The sequence below is a fragment of the Pan paniscus genome, chromosome 13, assembly GCF_029289425.2.
Source record: "Pan paniscus chromosome 13, NHGRI_mPanPan1-v2.0_pri, whole genome shotgun sequence".
Taxonomy (NCBI): Eukaryota; Metazoa; Chordata; class Mammalia; order Primates; family Hominidae; genus Pan; species Pan paniscus.
The window spans coordinates 142,641,767-142,659,225 of record NC_073262.2 but is presented as its reverse complement, the minus strand read 5'-3'; the positions used below and the strand labels follow the sequence as shown (position 1 = coordinate 142,659,225).

At 44.2% G+C, this 17,459-nt stretch overlaps 1 protein-coding gene across 1 annotated transcript in view; it reads left to right on the top strand.

Annotated features, from left to right (window-relative positions):
* NDUFA10 (NADH:ubiquinone oxidoreductase subunit A10) overlaps positions 1–17,459 on the top strand; it is a 68,573-nt gene that overhangs the window by 19,153 nt on the left and 31,961 nt on the right. Inside the window, exons 7-8 of the mRNA XM_034955516.3 lie at positions 2,460–2,514; positions 4,531–4,616. Of these exons, the coding sequence (XP_034811407.1) occupies positions 2,460–2,514; positions 4,531–4,616 (141 nt within the window). The remainder of the gene's footprint in view (positions 1–2,459; positions 2,515–4,530; positions 4,617–17,459) is intronic.

The window sequence follows — 17,459 nt, the reverse complement described above, 5'->3', positions numbered from 1 at the left end:
AAACCATGGTTTAGTTAAATACTGAATATTTTTATTGTTAGATCTTAGGTTAGACCTTAGAAGACAATATTGTTAGATCATAGATAATTAATAAACAGTAAAATCAAAACTAAATAAGAGAAATGTTTTTAGTTTTAATACTAGTATTTGAAATAAAGCAGATTGACCTGACAAGATGATGGCTCCGTTGAAGTTCTGTGTCTCCTGTCTTTGAGCAGTTCCTCCTGTGTTAGCCCTTCTCTTTGTCACGTGCTGATATATGGTGATGCTTCACTGTTTTTGTATTTGTTGCTTATGAATGCATAAAGAGCATTGCAGCCTTTTCCAAAATATTTGTATTGTGGGATTTTAAGAGGTACAATGAGCTAACTCTCATAGGAATGTGTATTTTCTGGCTTTGTCAATATTTGTGACCCAGATCTTAGGCGTACATGTCTTTCTCCTCATTACCTGAATTGTGAATGTGTTAATGAGTATCAACTTAGTTTCACCAACATTTGGCCATTCCCGTGTTCAACATATATTTATTTACTCAGCTCCAACACTGCTAGCTCCCAGTGTCAGTGTTAGCTGAGACACAGAGGTACACAAGACAGGGTAGGGAAGGCCTTTTTGAGAAAGAATCGTCTCCTCTGAGATTTCAGAGACAAGAAGAGGAGCACTGAGTGACCAGCCTGACATGTAGCGAGTTTTGTAACTGTCTTTATTGTTTCAGATTGTTCTAAGGTGGGTGAGGAGCTGGGGAGGCTCTGGAAGTATTGAAGTAACTTGGGGGTTCAGTAACACAGCTTGTGGCTCTCCTCGGCCCTGAGCGACCTATAGGAATAACCACCATTGAGGTCGCACGTGAACTGCTGGCCCAGCCCTTTATGGGGGTTTCCTCCAGATCCCTGACTCCACACTTGATACCTTCTTATTTTAGGCCTCCTTTCACAAGGCAGTGGGAATGAGAGGCAGGTGTGACTGGACGGAGGCGGTTTTATTTGTCTGTTGCCGAGGTTGTTAGCATGCTGAATGGAGGCGCACAGAAGATAGAAAATGGACTCTCCAGGTTACTCTCATCAGGTAGTTTGGGGTCTGGAGCTCATTAAGGGCAGGAGCCCTGTCTTCCCCACCTTCCGTACCCCACACAGCACCTGGCTCCTGGTGGGGCTTCAGCTAATGTCTGTTCAGTTATGTGTGTTGAACGAAACTGTCACATCGTCCTGATCTCTCATGACCACTCTTGTGCAAATACGTCAGATAGTTTGTGACCTTTCATATTGCTGTGTGAGAACAAATAATGTTTCTGTGCCAGCCCTGTTCATCAGGGATGTTTAAGACCTCTGTCTCCTATACACTTCAGTTGAATATTCACTTAGGTGACTTGCAGAGGGAATTATTCTCCTTTGTCACTTTGTGCCTTTCTCTTCGTAATAACAGTGGGTAGCTGTAGAGGTTCAGGAAGCAATACAGCAAGTCCTGTAATTAGCGTGGCCTTTTCCTTGCCAGCCCTAATGGCAAATGCAGTAAGTTACTTTCCTCACTATGGATTTATTGTTCACTCTGCTTACAGTTTCTGACCATTTATGTTGATCTTAAGGGTGCTGTGAGGAGTGCAGTGATCTCGTTGCAGTAAGAATCTATTATCCAGTTGTATGACTCTGTGAATTGTGAGTTATAGACTTGTGTGGAACAGATGTGTTACTGAGTGATTGTAGAGCTTGAAGACTTTTTTCTTTTTCCTACACTTTGGAAGTGATGTGAGTCAGTAATGATGAGACTTAATAAAATACAAGCACTTTACCTGTACTACGTAATTTAATCAACCAGTGGTCTGTTGAAGATGGTCAGCAGAGTTGGTGAAGTTTGTTTGGTACCATTGTAGGGGTCAGATGCTGATTTCAATATGAGAATAAATAGCTTGTACGTTCTTGGAGTGTTTACTTACCCTGTATGTTTACATCCTAAATGTGTGGAGGGTGCTGTGGTGTAAAGATGCCCTCTGCCTGTGCTCGGTTAGGCCCTGGGCTGTGGAGGGTGCTGTGGTGTAAAGATGCCCTCTGCCTGTGCTCGGTTAGGCCCTGGGCTTCGTTGTTCTTCCCTGCAGCGGGCACTGCATTTGGCGATGGTATGTGCAGCTGCTGACATGGCTCATGTACCTTGCTCCTGTGGACAGTGATGGCTGTGGCCTGTCACGCCCTTGGCTTGGGGGCAGTGTAGTCAGGAGAAGGGAAACGAGGAAATGGTCCTGCTGTTGTCACTGTCAAGCCAGCCATGAGAACATTCTGGCTTCTTTTAACATGTCCTCCTGAACCAGTCAAGCTCTAATGCACCCTCACATGCCCAGCACAATGCCCAATGCAGAGAATGTGAGGTTTTAAATTTGAGCAGGAGACTTTAGCGGTATGTATTCATTTGTACATTTAACTTCAGCTTGGAAAAGTTTACACTGAATTTCATCTTGTTTTTTCTTACAGTGAAAAATGTGAGGTTTTACAGTATTCTGCAAGGGAAGCTCAAGATTCAAAAAAGGTAAGAAAATGGTTGAAAAGTTGAAAGTTATTCCTACATTTGATTCATGTGTAAGGTTCTTGCAAATCAGATCGTCAGTTAGATTCCCACTGGTCTTAACAAACATCACTGTTTTATCACCTGAAAGCAGTGCCAGTCAAACCCATCATCACACTCGCCTGGCCATGAGGTTTCGAGTTTCTTTCAAGTAATTCGGTTTCTACGATCTGAAAATTACAGATGTCACAGAATCTTGGGTCATCCACTCCACCATTTTTATTACAGAGATGGAAAATTGAAAGTTGGATTAGTTAATGGGAAAGATTTACATGTGAAGATAACAGTTTTCCTTAAATTAGTGTGTTTTGTGAAAGTCTAGTAAATCTTGGTGTAGTTTTCAGGGAACTTTATGAATAACAGCCACACAAACATTAAAACATCTGAAGAAGAATAACGAAAGAACATTTGCCCTCTCACATACAGAAACAAACTATACGATTGTAGTAAGGAGAGCATTGTGGCGTTAATGCAAGAATTAATAAAGAGCTTAATGGAACAAAACAAGAGTCCAGAAACATGTATGCACCTGTGTGTAAGTATCTTCAGTTTGGCAAAGTTAGTTCCTTAAAGGATAATTACAAAAATGAAGTAGAGGAAAATTGTTTCCTAAATGGTACTGAGGCAATTGAGCATCTATTTGTTAAAAAACAAGTTTTTTATTTTGTATTTTATATATTAAGCATAAATTACTAAAAACAAAATGAGGTGTAACAATTCTAGAAGAAAATACAAGTTTCAGGATCTGGTCTTGAAGTGTGAGTGGTGCCTGTGTAACAGAGAAGCTTTGCATAGTTGGCTGCTGGGGTGACAAGCACGCTTCAGTTGCCTCTCAGCATTGGGAGGGTGAGAAGAGGGAGGTTAACTGAGCTTTTCTGCACAGAGAGTAGCATTCTCCTTGCAGAGGGAAGCCCTGCATTCTCGCCCAGGCTCTCCTACTGCCAGTTGTAAAGTTCTTTTGAGACCTTGGTTTATTCTACTCAGACTGATTAGATTACATTTCATTTTCTCCTCCGCCTTCTGTTTCTGTTTTTAGAGTATTTATATACCTTTGAGAGACTGTTTAGGTGGCATGTATCTTAGAAGAAGAATAATACATTTTGTCTCTAATAATATGTTATTTGAGTTCATTTTTGAATTTACCCAAATTCCCGAAACTAAAGAGGGTTCATGAGTTTGGCCTGTTGTGAGGAGAGAGTGGGTATGGAAAGATTACTCCTCTGGAAGGGCAGACTGTGTAGACAGCCAGCCTTGAGGCCGGGCACCTAGATCATTAGGTCTCTCTAGGTAATGGGTTTGTATCTTATTCTTTTGTCATTTTGAGGCGCTAGGTTTTGCCTTTTAGAAGGAACTTACTTGGGAAGAAATGAGTAGCCTGTCCTGAAGGCTGATTTTTCTCCCCTAGTCTTCATTGTTCTCACCTGTCCTTTTCTCCCAGCCTGCAGGGTAATGTCTGTCCTACTTGATCCCTGAGTGTTAGCTAGGCAAGGCCATACTGTGATGCAACTCTGAACCCCACCATTTCATTAAAGGTCAGCCAGCTTCACTTCCATTCTGTTACGGTGTGATTCTTCCTGCCAGATATTCATAGCTTATAATGTATTAAAATGTTACCTCGTGGCCAGCCATGGTGGCTCACGTCTGTAATCCCAGCACTTTGGGAGGCTGAGGCAGGAGGATCGCTTGAGCCCAGGAGTTTGAGACCAGCCTGGGCAACATGGCGAGACCCCATCTCTACTAAAAATGCAAACATCAGCCAGGTGTGGTGGCGTATGCCTGTAGTCCCAGCAACTCGGGAGGCTGAGGTGCTGAGGTGGGAGGATTGCTTGAGCCCAGCAGGCCAAGGCTGCAGTGTGCTGTGATTGTGCCACTACTTTCCAGCCTGGATGATAGAGCCGGACCCTGTCTCAAAAAAAAGTTATTTCATTTAAATTTCTAAAATGGGGTTCTCTGTTTAAACTGGAATTTTTCCTGTCTTAGGCGGTAGAGGACATTGAATACCTGAAGTTCGATAAAGGGCCGTGGCTCAAGCAGGACAATCGCACTTTATACCACCTGCGATTACTGTAAGTGCATCTGTGTGGGGGCTGCTGCATGTCTGGGGTCTACTTGCATGATGGGGAAACTTGGGGAAGTTTGAAATAATTATGTTTCAAGTTAGGTGTTAGCAGCACCAACCCAATACTTAGAGGTATTTTCTCTTCCAAACAGCTCCTGAACCCCCTGGTCTGATACTTAATTTATTGAGTGCCATTATTAATTTAACAGGCATTTTGCTTCCACTATGTGCAACACCGTTCCAGATTTAAGAGATACAGTGTCAGATAAAATTCTTGATGTCTTTGAAAATGTGTTTTAGTAGGGGAGACAGAGTAAACAAATAGATAAAACTGCGTCAGGTCACAAAGGCCAGGGAGAGAAGTAACCCTGAGTAACAGGGTGGTGAGTAGCTAGGGGTGACAAAGGGCCTCTCTCGGGATGAGGCCTAAGTGAGGCCAGGATTGGGTCCTGTGGGCTGTGGGGTGAGCAGAGGGCAGGGGCTCGGCAGGTGCAGAGGCTCTTCAGCCAGGAGTGTGGTGGGAAGGTGTGCCCAGCAGCCAAGCCAGTGTGGCCGGAACAAGTGTGGGGAGGGGAGGCCACAGCGGAATGGAGCAGGACTAGGAGGGGAGGCCGTGGCGGAAGGGGGCAGGACTAGGAGGGGCGGCCGTGGCGGAATGGGGCAGGACAAGGAGGGGAGGCCACGGTGGAAGAGGGCAGGACTAGAGGGGAGGCCACTGCAGAAGGGGGCGGGACTAGGAGGGGAGGCCACTGCAGAAGGGGGTAGGACTAGGAGGGGAGGCCACAGCAGAAGGCGGATAGGTCTTGGTGCGTTTGGTGGGTTTTCTTCTGATGAGATGAGATGCCGTTTGGGGGTTTGAAGCAGAGGAGTAATACGATATGACTTATATCCATTCAGCTATTGTGTGGATTCTTTGGTATCTATTAAATGAAAAACAAAAACCATACCGATTAGGTAAGGTTGAAAAAAGCTGTCTTTGTCTGCACCACTCTATTGAAACTGCTCCTGCCAAGGAGACGGCCTCGCCATTCCAGATGCGGCAGACCCTTGTCTGTCTTCATGCTGCTCCCTGGCCCTGGAAGCAGCACCGCTGCCCCTCTTCTCCACTCCCTTCTCCTGGTTCCATGCCCTCCTCCTCCCCCACTCTCTCACTCCTCCACCAGCTGCTGTCCTCTGGGGCCGGGCTCTCTTTTTCTGGTTCCTTCTGCCTGCTGCCAGGCTCTAGCAGGCACAGTGACCCCGGGCAGTGTCTCGTCCGTTGAATTCAATTTCTTGAGGACGTACCTAGTCACACAGCTGTGGATAGCGTGGATACCACCGTAGGTCTTGGCGCAGACCTTTACCCTGCACAGCCAGCAAATATCCCTCGGCTGCCTCTTGCAGTGTCTCTGTGCATTGACCTTCCCACCGGTGATCCCCAGCTCTGCCTCTTCTGTCCTGGCTGGTGCTGGCCACCCGGGAATCTCATCCTGCTTGGGTCTGTCCTCCACCACCCACCCCCTGCTGCTTCTCATCACTGCAACGCCCAGTTCCTGGTATGGGCCTCATATCCAGCGTGCACTCAGGAGATGTATCTAGAGTGAGTGACTTTGATTTCTTTTAGGGCTATAAATTCTACAAAATTCAGAGATGATTTTGTAATGAAAAGTGCTGTTGTATCATAATTCTGATTATTTATAAATCAAGATTGGAGTAATTTGAGGGTCTTTGACTTGTGAAAATGCAGGAAACATGAGTAGCTATTTGGGGATCTGCCTTTTGTGTTAAGCCTCGAGCCCTTGGCCTGAACCTGCCCTGTGCTGCTTCCTGCCTCTACCCAGGATGCTCTGCGCAGACTGCACCAACACTTTGCCTCTCGAGGGCCTGGAGGCACAAGGATGGCCGGGGCACTCAACTTCCCTCTCCTCAACGTTTGGAAGTAAATTAGGAAGTTGGTGCCTACAGATGGCAGCTCTGTTCTTGGCCCTGTGATGTTGGTGTTCTTAGGCCGTTGGTGCTTACCTTCTTTCTCTACCTGATGGGATGTGAGTGATACAGTAGTCTCCTAGGATGACCAGAGGGACAGCTGGCTCACTGCACATGTCACTAAAAGTTCACTGATCAAAATGTAAACAGAATGTGTAATAAGGTTACTTCTGGCCAGGCAGCATTCACGTCTGTAAACCTAGCACGTTGGGAAGCTCAAGCGGGAGGATTGCTGGAGCCCCGGAGTTCGAGACCAGCCTGGGCAATATAGTGAGACCCCATCTCTACAAAAAATTTAAAAATTATCTGGGTATGGTGGTGCATGCCTATAGTCCCAGCTACTTGGGAGGTTAAGGTGGGAGGGTCACTTGAACCTGGGAGGTTGAGGCTGCAATGAGCTGTGTTCACGCCACGGTACTCCAGCTTGGGCGACAGAGACCCTGTCTCTCAAAAGAAGTTCACTTCTGTTTGATGTTTTTAGTACAGCATTAATAAGCAAAAAATAGGTTTACATTAAAAAAAACTAGTCATTCTACTTAGTTTGTTAATTCCTGCCCCACTGTTAAAATAGTATTTGCAAAATCAGTTTTCTAGTTAGTGGAATGGATACTGAAGGGTGAGCGAGGTAGGCACACTGTGGGGTCCTCATGTCAGACTGAGGAGACGGGAAGGGTCAGGTCAGCCCTTAGCTGGCTGTGTGACTTGGGACAAGTCACTTTATCTGCCTGTGCCTCCATATGTAAGATTATGGCAGTGAGGTAGAGTGCTAGGCCATGTGTAGTGAAGGAAAAAACAAATATAAATTTCATATATTATATTCATGTATTGACTACTGTATAAAATGGTGTTAATCTAAAAGTAGCTTACTGAAACGATTGGCTCTCTAGAAAGTCTTTTGAAAGGAATCTAGCAAATCTTCCATTAGAAAGTAAAACAAACAACAAAACCTGCTTTCCTTGTCTTTTTTTTTTTTTGAGTCAGAGTTTTGCTCTTGTTGCCCAGACTGGAGTGCAGTGGCACAATCTCAGCTCACTGCAACCTCTGCCTCCCGGTTCAGGCGATTCTCCTGCCTCAGCCTCCTGAGTAGATGGGATTATAGGCATGCACCACTATACCTGGCTAATTTTTTGTATTTTTAGTAGAGACAGGGTTTCGCCATGTTGGGCAGACTGGTCTTGAACTCCTGACCTCAGGTGATCCACCTGCCTCGGCCTCCAGAAGTGCTGGGATTACAGGCGTGAGCCACTGCGCCGGCCTTCCTTGTCTTTCTGAGCCATTACTAGGAGATGGAAGTAAAGCACAAAGCACTGCTTTTGGCCTCTGAATAAATATTCTGCATCCTGGAGACAATGGCCAAAGGTTACAGTGCCTACTCCAGGTGGACAACACATTTCAACCTGAGGGCCGTGAGTTTGCTGATTGACAGGGCGACCGACCAGAAATTAGAGGGGTCCTCTGAGGTGTCTGAATGTAGAAGTTTCTCTGAGTCACTGAAGTCAGCTGATTATTCCCTGTGCAGCCATTTTTGTTGCAAAGTCAGTGTGTGCTTTGCTGTGAACTGTGGCAAGGGCCATCAAACATTGGTTCATTCCGAGTAATTTTAACTTTAGGACAGGGATGCGTAGGTGATGGAGACCAAGAGGAGAAAATAAAAGTATATTTCTGAGAAGAAAATGATTGTTGTAATACCAGAGACTCACCATTTCATAACCAGGTCAGAAGGACCCCTTGAGAGGGACTCAGCCACTCACCTGTCACTGTGCCCCTGGGCAAGGGGCCTAACCTCTCTGAGCCTCTGTCTCCTTGTTGTAAAGCAGGAAGAAAATAGAAGCTACCTCATAGGACTGTTGTGGGGATTAAATGTGGGAATAATTTGAAAGGCTCAGAACAATGTGTATATATCATAAGTACTAAAGTTTTAGGGACTATGTTATGATACTGTTTATGGTATATTATTATACTCTGATTGTAGATGCATGATGTGTTTACATTTCTCCATTAATATTTTTGTTCTTTAATACTAAGCTTTTTTTTCTTTTACTTTTTAAGTAGTTTTTTTCTGATCTTAGAAATAATTTACATTAATTATCCTCAATTCACGCTTTATGGAAATCTACAGTGAAGTTGAACCAACCCACCTCCTAAAGACAACTGTGTTGAAGATGCTATTCATATTTTTTTCTGTGCATGCCCCAGTGCAGTTGATTGTTATAAGCCAGAGTCCCAGTGTGCCCCGCCCCTTGGTGGGAGAGCCGACCTTCCGAGTGATGTGCTCACCACCCTTACAGGATTGAGCACCACAGGGCTTAGCACTGCTTTGTGTACGTAGTTCTGTGTTGCTTAACGACAGGGATATGTTCTAAGAAAGGTGTCGTGAGGCGATTTCATCATCGTGAAAACATCATAGTGTGTGTTTACATAAGCGTAGATGCTATAACCTGCACACCTAGGTGGTATGGTGGAGCCTGTTGCTCCTAGGCCATAAACCTGTACAGCATGGTACAGTACTGAATACTGTTGCCAGTTGTAACACGACGGTAAGTATTTGTGTATCTAAACATAAAAAATAATATGGTATAAAAGGTGAAAATGGTCCACCCGTCTAGGGCATGTACCGTGAGTGGAGCTGACGGGACTGGCAGTTGTTCTGGGTGAGTCAGTGAGTGAGTGGTGGGTGAATGTGAAGGTCTAGGACATCACCGTACACTGTGGTAGACTTTGTAAACAATGTACAATTAGGCTACACTAAATTTATATAAAAAGTTTTTTTCTTCAGTAAGAGATTAACCTTAGCTTACTATAACTTTCTTTATAAACTTAAATTTTTTTCTTTCTTTATATCCTTATTCTAGAAGTATTTTCTGATTTTTAAAATTATTTATTTTTACTTTTTAAACTTTTGTTGTTGTTGTTGTTAGTTAAGATACAAACACAGTGGCCTGGGCCTACCCGGGGTCGGGAGCATCTGTATCATTGTCTTCCATCTCCACACCTTTCTCACTGGAAGGCCTTCACGGGCAGTAACACGCGTGGAGCTGTCACCTCCTGTGACAATGATGCCTTCTTCTGGATGCCTCCTGAAGGACCTGCCTGAGGCTGTTTTACAGTTACTTTTTTAAATAAGTAAGATGAGTACTCTAAAAATCACGATAAAATGTCTAGTATAGTAAATAACCTAAACCAGTAACATGGTCATTGATGAGAATATCAGGTATTCTGTACTGTACATAATTGTATGTGCTGGACTCTTCCACGGCTGGCAGTGCAGTAGGTTTGTTAATGCCACATCACCACAGACACGGGAGTCATGCGCTGAGCCACGGCACTGTGACAGCTGCTGTGATAGGAAGTGTTCAGCTCCATTAGAATCTTGTAGGACCACATTGTATATGTGACCTGTTGTGGATGGAAACGCCATGCTGTGCATAACTGGAAACCGGCAGGAACCTGTCACACGGTACAAACAACATGGGTTTCACAGGAAAGCCACGGGAAGGCTCTGTAGTGCACTCTCCATCAGTATAACTTTGTGAATTTGCCGTAACATTTCCATTTTCCCAAAATTCAGCTTTAGCTGCAGCTGTCAGGTTCCTCGTAGGAAACAGATGGCACATTTGACCAGAGAACAGAAGAGAGTTTAGTAAAGGAACCATTGATAAAGAGCAGGGCAGGGTTGAGGGAAGCAACAGGATGGTGAGACACCCAGGCCATCCACAGTGGGAAACTGGCAGTTGAGGGCGGGGGCACTGGGTTTTGGAGTCCAGAGCTGCTGCTGCTGCTGCTATGGAAGAGGCTGTCCAGCATCAGATGGAGCCCGAGGGGGATGGGGAACCCGCATGCGGGGAACCAGCAGAACAATCGTCCCCCCAGCTGCACTTGAAGTCAGAGGGCAGCAGAGCCCCTCGGATGCAAGGAGCCAGCCTCTGGGCACAGAGCACCTTGGAGGAATGGTAGAGAGGAGATCTAAAGGGCCAGGTGGAAAACAGCCCCAGACTGTCCACCCAGAGAATGCAGAGGACGGTCGGCATTCACCGTTATTCTCTGTCCAGAATGAAAACGTGCATCCCTACGTGGAACAGGAGCAGCCACCATGTCATTGTGCGGTGATGACCATTCATAGTCTTGAGTTGGTCACTGCAGGTGTTTTTCATATAAAGTAGAGGGGGAAAGAAACAACCTGCCACAGAGTTCCTGGAGTCCCCGCTTCTGTGGTGAGTTCGGAGACCCAAGTTCACTTTGGTAGCTTCCTTGGTTCCCACAGCCTCCTCCCCTCTGCCAGCAGCTCAGCTCCATGTGGTCCTTACCTGGTGCAGCATCCTGAGCCTGTGTGCTGTGGGTTGGAGCCTTGGGGGCTCCCTCTGTGGTATCTGCCTATCTCTATTCAGAATAAGATTTATCACAGTGAATGAGGACAGATACGCAGACAGATCAATACAAAAAAAGACATGTTGGACTCTGGAGAAATCCATGCACAGGCTCTTCCTCCTGTGAGGGACACTGACACATTGATTGAGCAACTTTCTCTAGCAGTGAAAAATACAGTAACATATGGGCAGTATTTCTGCCTGGAAAGCCCTTTAGACACTCAGTGCCCGTAATTTTTTTTTTTTTTTTTTGAGACGGAGTCTCGCTCTGTCGCCCAGGCTGGAGTGCAGTGGCGCGATCTCGGCTCACTGCAAGCTCCGCCTCCCGGGTTCACGCCATTCTCCTGCCTCAGCCTCCCGAGTAGCTGGGACTACAGGCGCCCGCCACCACGCCCGGCTAATTTTTTGTATTTTTAGTAGAGACGGGGTTTCACCGTGTTAGCCAGGATGGTCTCGATCTCCTGACCTCGTGATCCGCCCGCCTCGGCCTCCCAAAGTGCTGGGATTACAGGCGTGAGCCACCGCGCCCGGCCTGCCCGTAATTTTTACTGGGGGCTGGTCACGTAGGAATCCTCTGCTTCGCAACTACTCGGGTTCCAGACTCCCAGAAAGAAGGCAGGTGTTCTCCATAACTCCCATCGTACCCTGGTAGGGCTGAGTTTGCTGCCCAGCCTCATCAGCATGGGGCACTTTTTAGAAGCTGAGTTTCCAGAAGCCAACCAAGGGCCAGCCTCGCAAGGAGGCCCTGCCACAGACAGCAGCATAGGCCTGCTCTGTGTGTGGCGAAGGAAAGGCTTTCTGAGAGCGCAAGAGCTGTGCTTCTGGCAGAAAAACTTCAGGCAGGGGAGGCAAATCCGAACCTAGGAGATGTGGTTTTTTACCTTGGGCAGAGCCTGGGATTTTAACAAGACTGAGGTTTTGTAAGAGAGGGGCAAGGGAACTGAGCACAGACAAAATCGCATGTGAGTAGTGGTGAACCATGACGCTTAGTCTGGGTAAGGAGGAAAGTGAAGGAGGGAGGGGTGAGGGGCCTGAAATGACAAAGTGGATGAGAGGCCAAAGGCACACCCTCTTGGAAGAGAAAGTCAGGAACAAAGGTTGAATATAGAATCAAATCACCTGCGCTTCTGACACCACAGTGCCAGGATTAACAGTTGAATGCAGGTTCTTCCAGTCTTTAAATATGTGTGTGTGCATATATTTCTAAATATATCTTGTGTGTATTTTTGTATTCTACTTCCAATATTTTGAGCATGTTCCTGTTTTGTTAAACATTTTAAAATTTGATTTTTTCATGGCTCCCCATATATGCTGCACTTACCATTGATTGAGATGCAAATCAGGGCTTGGCAAACTGTTTGGCCTGTGGGCCAGATCCAGCCGTCAGCTGCTAAGAATGATCCTTACGTTTTTAAAGGATTGGAAGGAAAAGAAAGGATTATGTGATGGAAACTGTATATAGCTCTCAAAGCCTGGTATTTGCTATCCGGCCGTTTACAGAAAAAGTTTTGACTTCTCCGACACTGCATAATCTGCATAATTTACTGTTTCTTTAAAATAGATCTCTTGGATTATTTCAGTTTCTTCATGTTCATAATACAGTGAAGAGCATGTAGTACCCCTTCTTGTTCAATTTCAGGTTACTTAAGGTATAAAAGTGGTCAGAGTATATGAACGCATTTTACAGCTATTGAGTTTTTGCAAAATGATTCTCCGGAATATGTGTACCAGTATTCATACTTGGACCTGGTCCTCTGAATTTCCCTATAAAGAATATAATTAAACAAAATGCAAACAAAAACTTTCGATTCTGATACCCATACAAGTATTTGTTTTACTTTGCATTTTATAAACACTAAACTTCAATTTATATTTTTATTGGCTATTTATTTGCTCTTTGTGAATTTTCCCTTCATATTTATTAACTTTTTCGAAGAACCAGGTTTTTGTTTTGATAATTTATCCAGTTGTTTTCTGTTTTATTGATGTATACCCTAGTTTTATTATTTTTTCTCTGCTTTCTTTAGGCTTCACTTGTTCTTTTTCTATAGATTCCTAAGCTTATTGATTTTAGATCTTTTTTCTTTTCTAATATAGTCAGCCCTTTGTATCCCTGGGTTCTGCATCCTTGGATTCAACCAACCTTGGATCAAAAATATTTGGGAAAAAAAAAGCCAATAAAAATAACACAGCAATAAAAAAATAATAAAAATGTAAAAATACAGTATAACGACTATTTATATAGCATTTACATTGTATTAGATATTATAATACTATATTATTGTATTACATTGCATTAGGTATTATACATACTCTAGAGATGATTTAAAGCGGGGGTGTCCAATCTTTTGGCTTCCCTGGGCCACATTGGAAGAAGAAGAATTGTCTTGGACCACACAAAATAACACTGACGATAGCTGATGAGTTAAAAAAAAAAAAAAGGCAAAAAAACTCACAATGTTTTGAGAAAGTTTATGAATTTATGTTGGGCTGCATTCAAAGCTGCCCTGGGCTGAATACAGCCATGGGTTGGACAAGCTTCATTTAAAGTGTGTGGGGAGTGTGTGCATAGTTTATATGCAAATACTGTATGGTTTTATGTAAGGAACTTGAGCATCCTCAGATTTTGGTATTAGTGGTGGTCTGGGAAGGAAGCCCTGGAGAACAGAAGAATGGTTGCATATGCATCAGTGCTGTCAGTTTCCCTGTAGGTGCTGCTTTTGCTGTATCACACAAATGTGGATAAGTTGTATTTTTATTTTCGTTCAAAATGTTTTAAAAAATATTTTGAGACTTTTTCTTTGACCCACGTTATTTAGAAGTGTGTTGTTTAATCTCCAGGCATGTAGGGATTTTCTAGGTATCTTTCTGTTGTTGATTTCTAGTTTAATTCTCTTGTGGTCTGAGAATACACTGTGTATGATTTCTCTCCATTTACATTTATTAAGGTTTTCTATGGCCAGTGTTTCCTATCTTGATTAGTGTTCCAGTTCAGCTTGAGAAGAGTGTAGATTCTGCTGTTGCTGGAGTGTTGTATAAATGTCAGATCGAGCCAATTGACGGTGGTATTCAAGTCATCGGTATCCTTACTGATTTTCTCTCTGCTGGGTCCATCGGTTACTCAGAGTTGGGGTCATCAGTATCTTTACTGATTTTCTCTCTGCTGGATCTGTTGGTTACTGAGAGTTGGGTTTAAATTTCCAACAGCGCTGGATTTGTCTATTTCTCCCTTGGGTTCTATTAGTTTTTGCATCATATATTTTGAGGTACTGTTGTTAGGTACATAGTTTATTATCTTAGGTTGTTATCTTCTTGAAGAATTGGCTGCTTTATTGTTATGTAATGCCCCTCTTTTTCGCTGATGTTTGTCCTTGTTTGAAATCAGCTCTATCTGAATTTAATATAGCCACTGCAGATTTCAATTAGCGTGGGCATGGTGTGTCTTTTTTCCTCTTCTATCTCGAGTCTTTAGTTTTCTTGTAGATAGTAAGTAGTAATTGGGTCTTGTGTTTTAATCTACTCTGACAGTCTCTGTCTTTTAATTGCTGTATTTGGACCATTCACGTTAGAAGTGAGCGTGAAGATAATCAAGTTCCATTTTACCATGCTTTTCCCTGTTTTCTGTTTGCTGCATTTGTTGTTTCTCCCTGCCTCTTTTTCTGCCTTCTCTGGATTTCATTGAGCATTTTATAAGATTCTCTTTTATCTTTTCCCTTAACATCTTGATTGTACTTTAAAAAAATGTTTGTAGTGGTTGCTGTGGAGTTTCCAGTATACATTTACAACCCATCTAGGTCCACTTCGTGATGGTGCTGCTGCTCCATGGGGCTGCAGGTACCGACGGCACAGTCTTCTTGGCTCCTCCTGCTGTCACTGTGACATGGCTGCCATTCCTTCCACTTTTCTTTTTTTTTTTCTTTGAGACAGGGTCTTGCTCTGTTGCCCATCGCCCAGGCTGCAGTGGCATGATCTTGGCTCACTGCAGCCTCCCCTTCCTGGGTTCCAGCAGTTCTTAAGTATCAGCCTCCCAAGTAGCTGATACTACAGGCGTGCACCACCACACCTGGCTAATTTTTGTATTTTTAGTAGGAATGGGGTTTTGCCATGTTGGCCAGCTAGTCACAAACTCCTAATCTCAAGTGATCTGCCTGCCCTGGCCTCCCAAAGTGCTGGGATTACAGACGTGAGTCACCGCACCTGGCCTCTTCCACTTTTTATAAGCTATAAAATCACTCAATTCATTGTTGCTGTTAGTCCAGGAAAGGCCATTGATTTTCAGTTTTTTCTTATTGGAAGGATGGAAATTACAGCTTCCAGCCTTCACCCTTTGGAGCTGAAGCTGGAAGTTCCCTCTTTGTTTTTTAAAACTCTGTTAACATTTTGGACTAGATGCCTATATTTGTGTGTGTGTTTGTGAATTTACCTAAATGATATACTCTATTATTCAAAACTTTGCTTTAAAAAACCTCCACCTTCTCTTTAAACTGCTCTATTGCAGCGGTCCCAAACCTTTTTGGCACCAGGGACCAGTTTCATGGAAGGCAGTTTTTACACAGACTGGGGCGGGGATGGGTGGATGGTTTCAGCATGATTCAAGTGCGTTACATTTATTGGGTACTTTATTTCTCTTATTATTACATTCTTATATATAATGAAATAATTCTACAACTCACCATGATGTAAAATCAGTGGGAGCCCTGAGCTTGTTTTCCTGCAACTAGATGGTCCCATCTGGGGGTGATGGGAGACAGTGACAGATCATCAGGCATTAGATTCTCATAAGGAGCATGCAAACTAGATCCCTTGTATGCACAGTTCACAATAGGGTTTGTGCTCCTGTGAGAATCTCATGCCGCGCTGGTCTGACAGCAGGTGGAGCTCAGGCAGTAATGCGAGCGAGGGGAATCGGCTATAAATACAGATGAAGCTTCGCTGGCTTGCTCGCTCACCTCCTGCTGTGTGGCCAGGTTCCTAACAGGTTGCAGAGGTTTGTGGCCCGGAGGCTGGGGATGGGACCCTGCTGAACCGTGTTTTGCTGTTATGTCTGAAATCTCATAGTTAACAGTAGATGTCAACACAGCGTCTGGAAGGTGTTTCGGAAATAATTTGTCTGTTCCACAGCACTTCTGTGGGGCGGGACTCCCTCATTTTACAAGGAGGAGACCATGACTCGAGAGCTCGAGCCTGCCAAGGTTGTGTGACTGTGTGGGGCGTCTCACCTCTCGGGCTGCAGGAGCTAGAGCTGCTGCTCTCTGCATCCTCTGTGTGGTCCTGTGTCCCGGGCCATCTTGCCTTCCCTCCTGCCGTCTGTTCAGGCTTGAATCCTGGTGGAACCTTCGACTCCTCCGTCAACCATAATCCTAGCTTGAACCCTCCTTTTTCCCTGCTGACCCCCTTATCCTCCCCAAAGTCACACCCTGCAGGTCAGTGTGCCACTTTCAGTGACTTCTTTCCCTTGTCTCTAACACTGCTGCTCCCCTTGGTGTGGAATCCCCTGGTTCTTGGTGTCTGTTCCTCTGCCTCTCTATTTCTTCATCCCACTCCCACCAGGTTAATTTTTTTAAAAAGTCACAGTGACCCCGTTTTCTCTTTACTAAAATCTTTGAGTGGCCTATCTTCATTTAGTCATAGGTCTGAATTTCCTTTCCCAGAATTAATTGAGAATCCCAGTCTGCCCTGGTTCTGCGTCTTCTACCAGGATACCAGGCAATCTCCCAGGCCCTTCTTCCACCACCACCTGCCCAGTAGTTACCTAGAAATCCTAGCAGTCTTTAAAGCTTGGACGTAATCACCCTTTTTTCTCCCTGACACCTTCCCTTAACTCTTGTAGGCTGTTACTTAAATGAATGTATATGGTATCCTTGTTTGTTAGTATTAGCTACTGCTGGGCATCATATGACATCTAACAAACTTACGGAGACAAGGGATTGTGTCTGACTTGACCTCCCTGTGGTAACAGTGTCATTTTCTAAACACAGTGTGAAATGTGTGTTGATTCGATTCTGCACCATTCATGTAGTTATTTAGTTATGTGCTTATCGGAGCATAGAGAAGGATCCTGTAATTCCCCCATAGCGTATCAATTATAGCATTCAGTTGTTTTAATCTAGCTCACTATGAATGGTTTTGTCCTTTTTTCTCCTGGTATTTTGCCTTTCTTCCTCCCCAAAGATGTTTCATAAGTTTACAATATCAATTGTGTTTATTTTCATTTGAGTACCATTTCTCAATTGAGGGACTCAAGTGATAATTATGACCAATTTTCTAACATAATTATTGTAAACATGCCGTTTACCAGTGACATTCATTTTATCCATAACCTGACCAAATTATTGGTTTAGAACATTTCTGCACCATCTCAGTTACGTGTTGCCAGTGTCTAATTATGTGTATGTGTATAGCTATGCTTGTGCTGAGAGGCAGTAATTGTATTTTTCAGTCTTGTTCATATCCACATCCCTAACTGACTGGCGCCTGCTTGGGCTGGTTTCAGTCCAGTCAGGACGTCCGAGGACACGTCA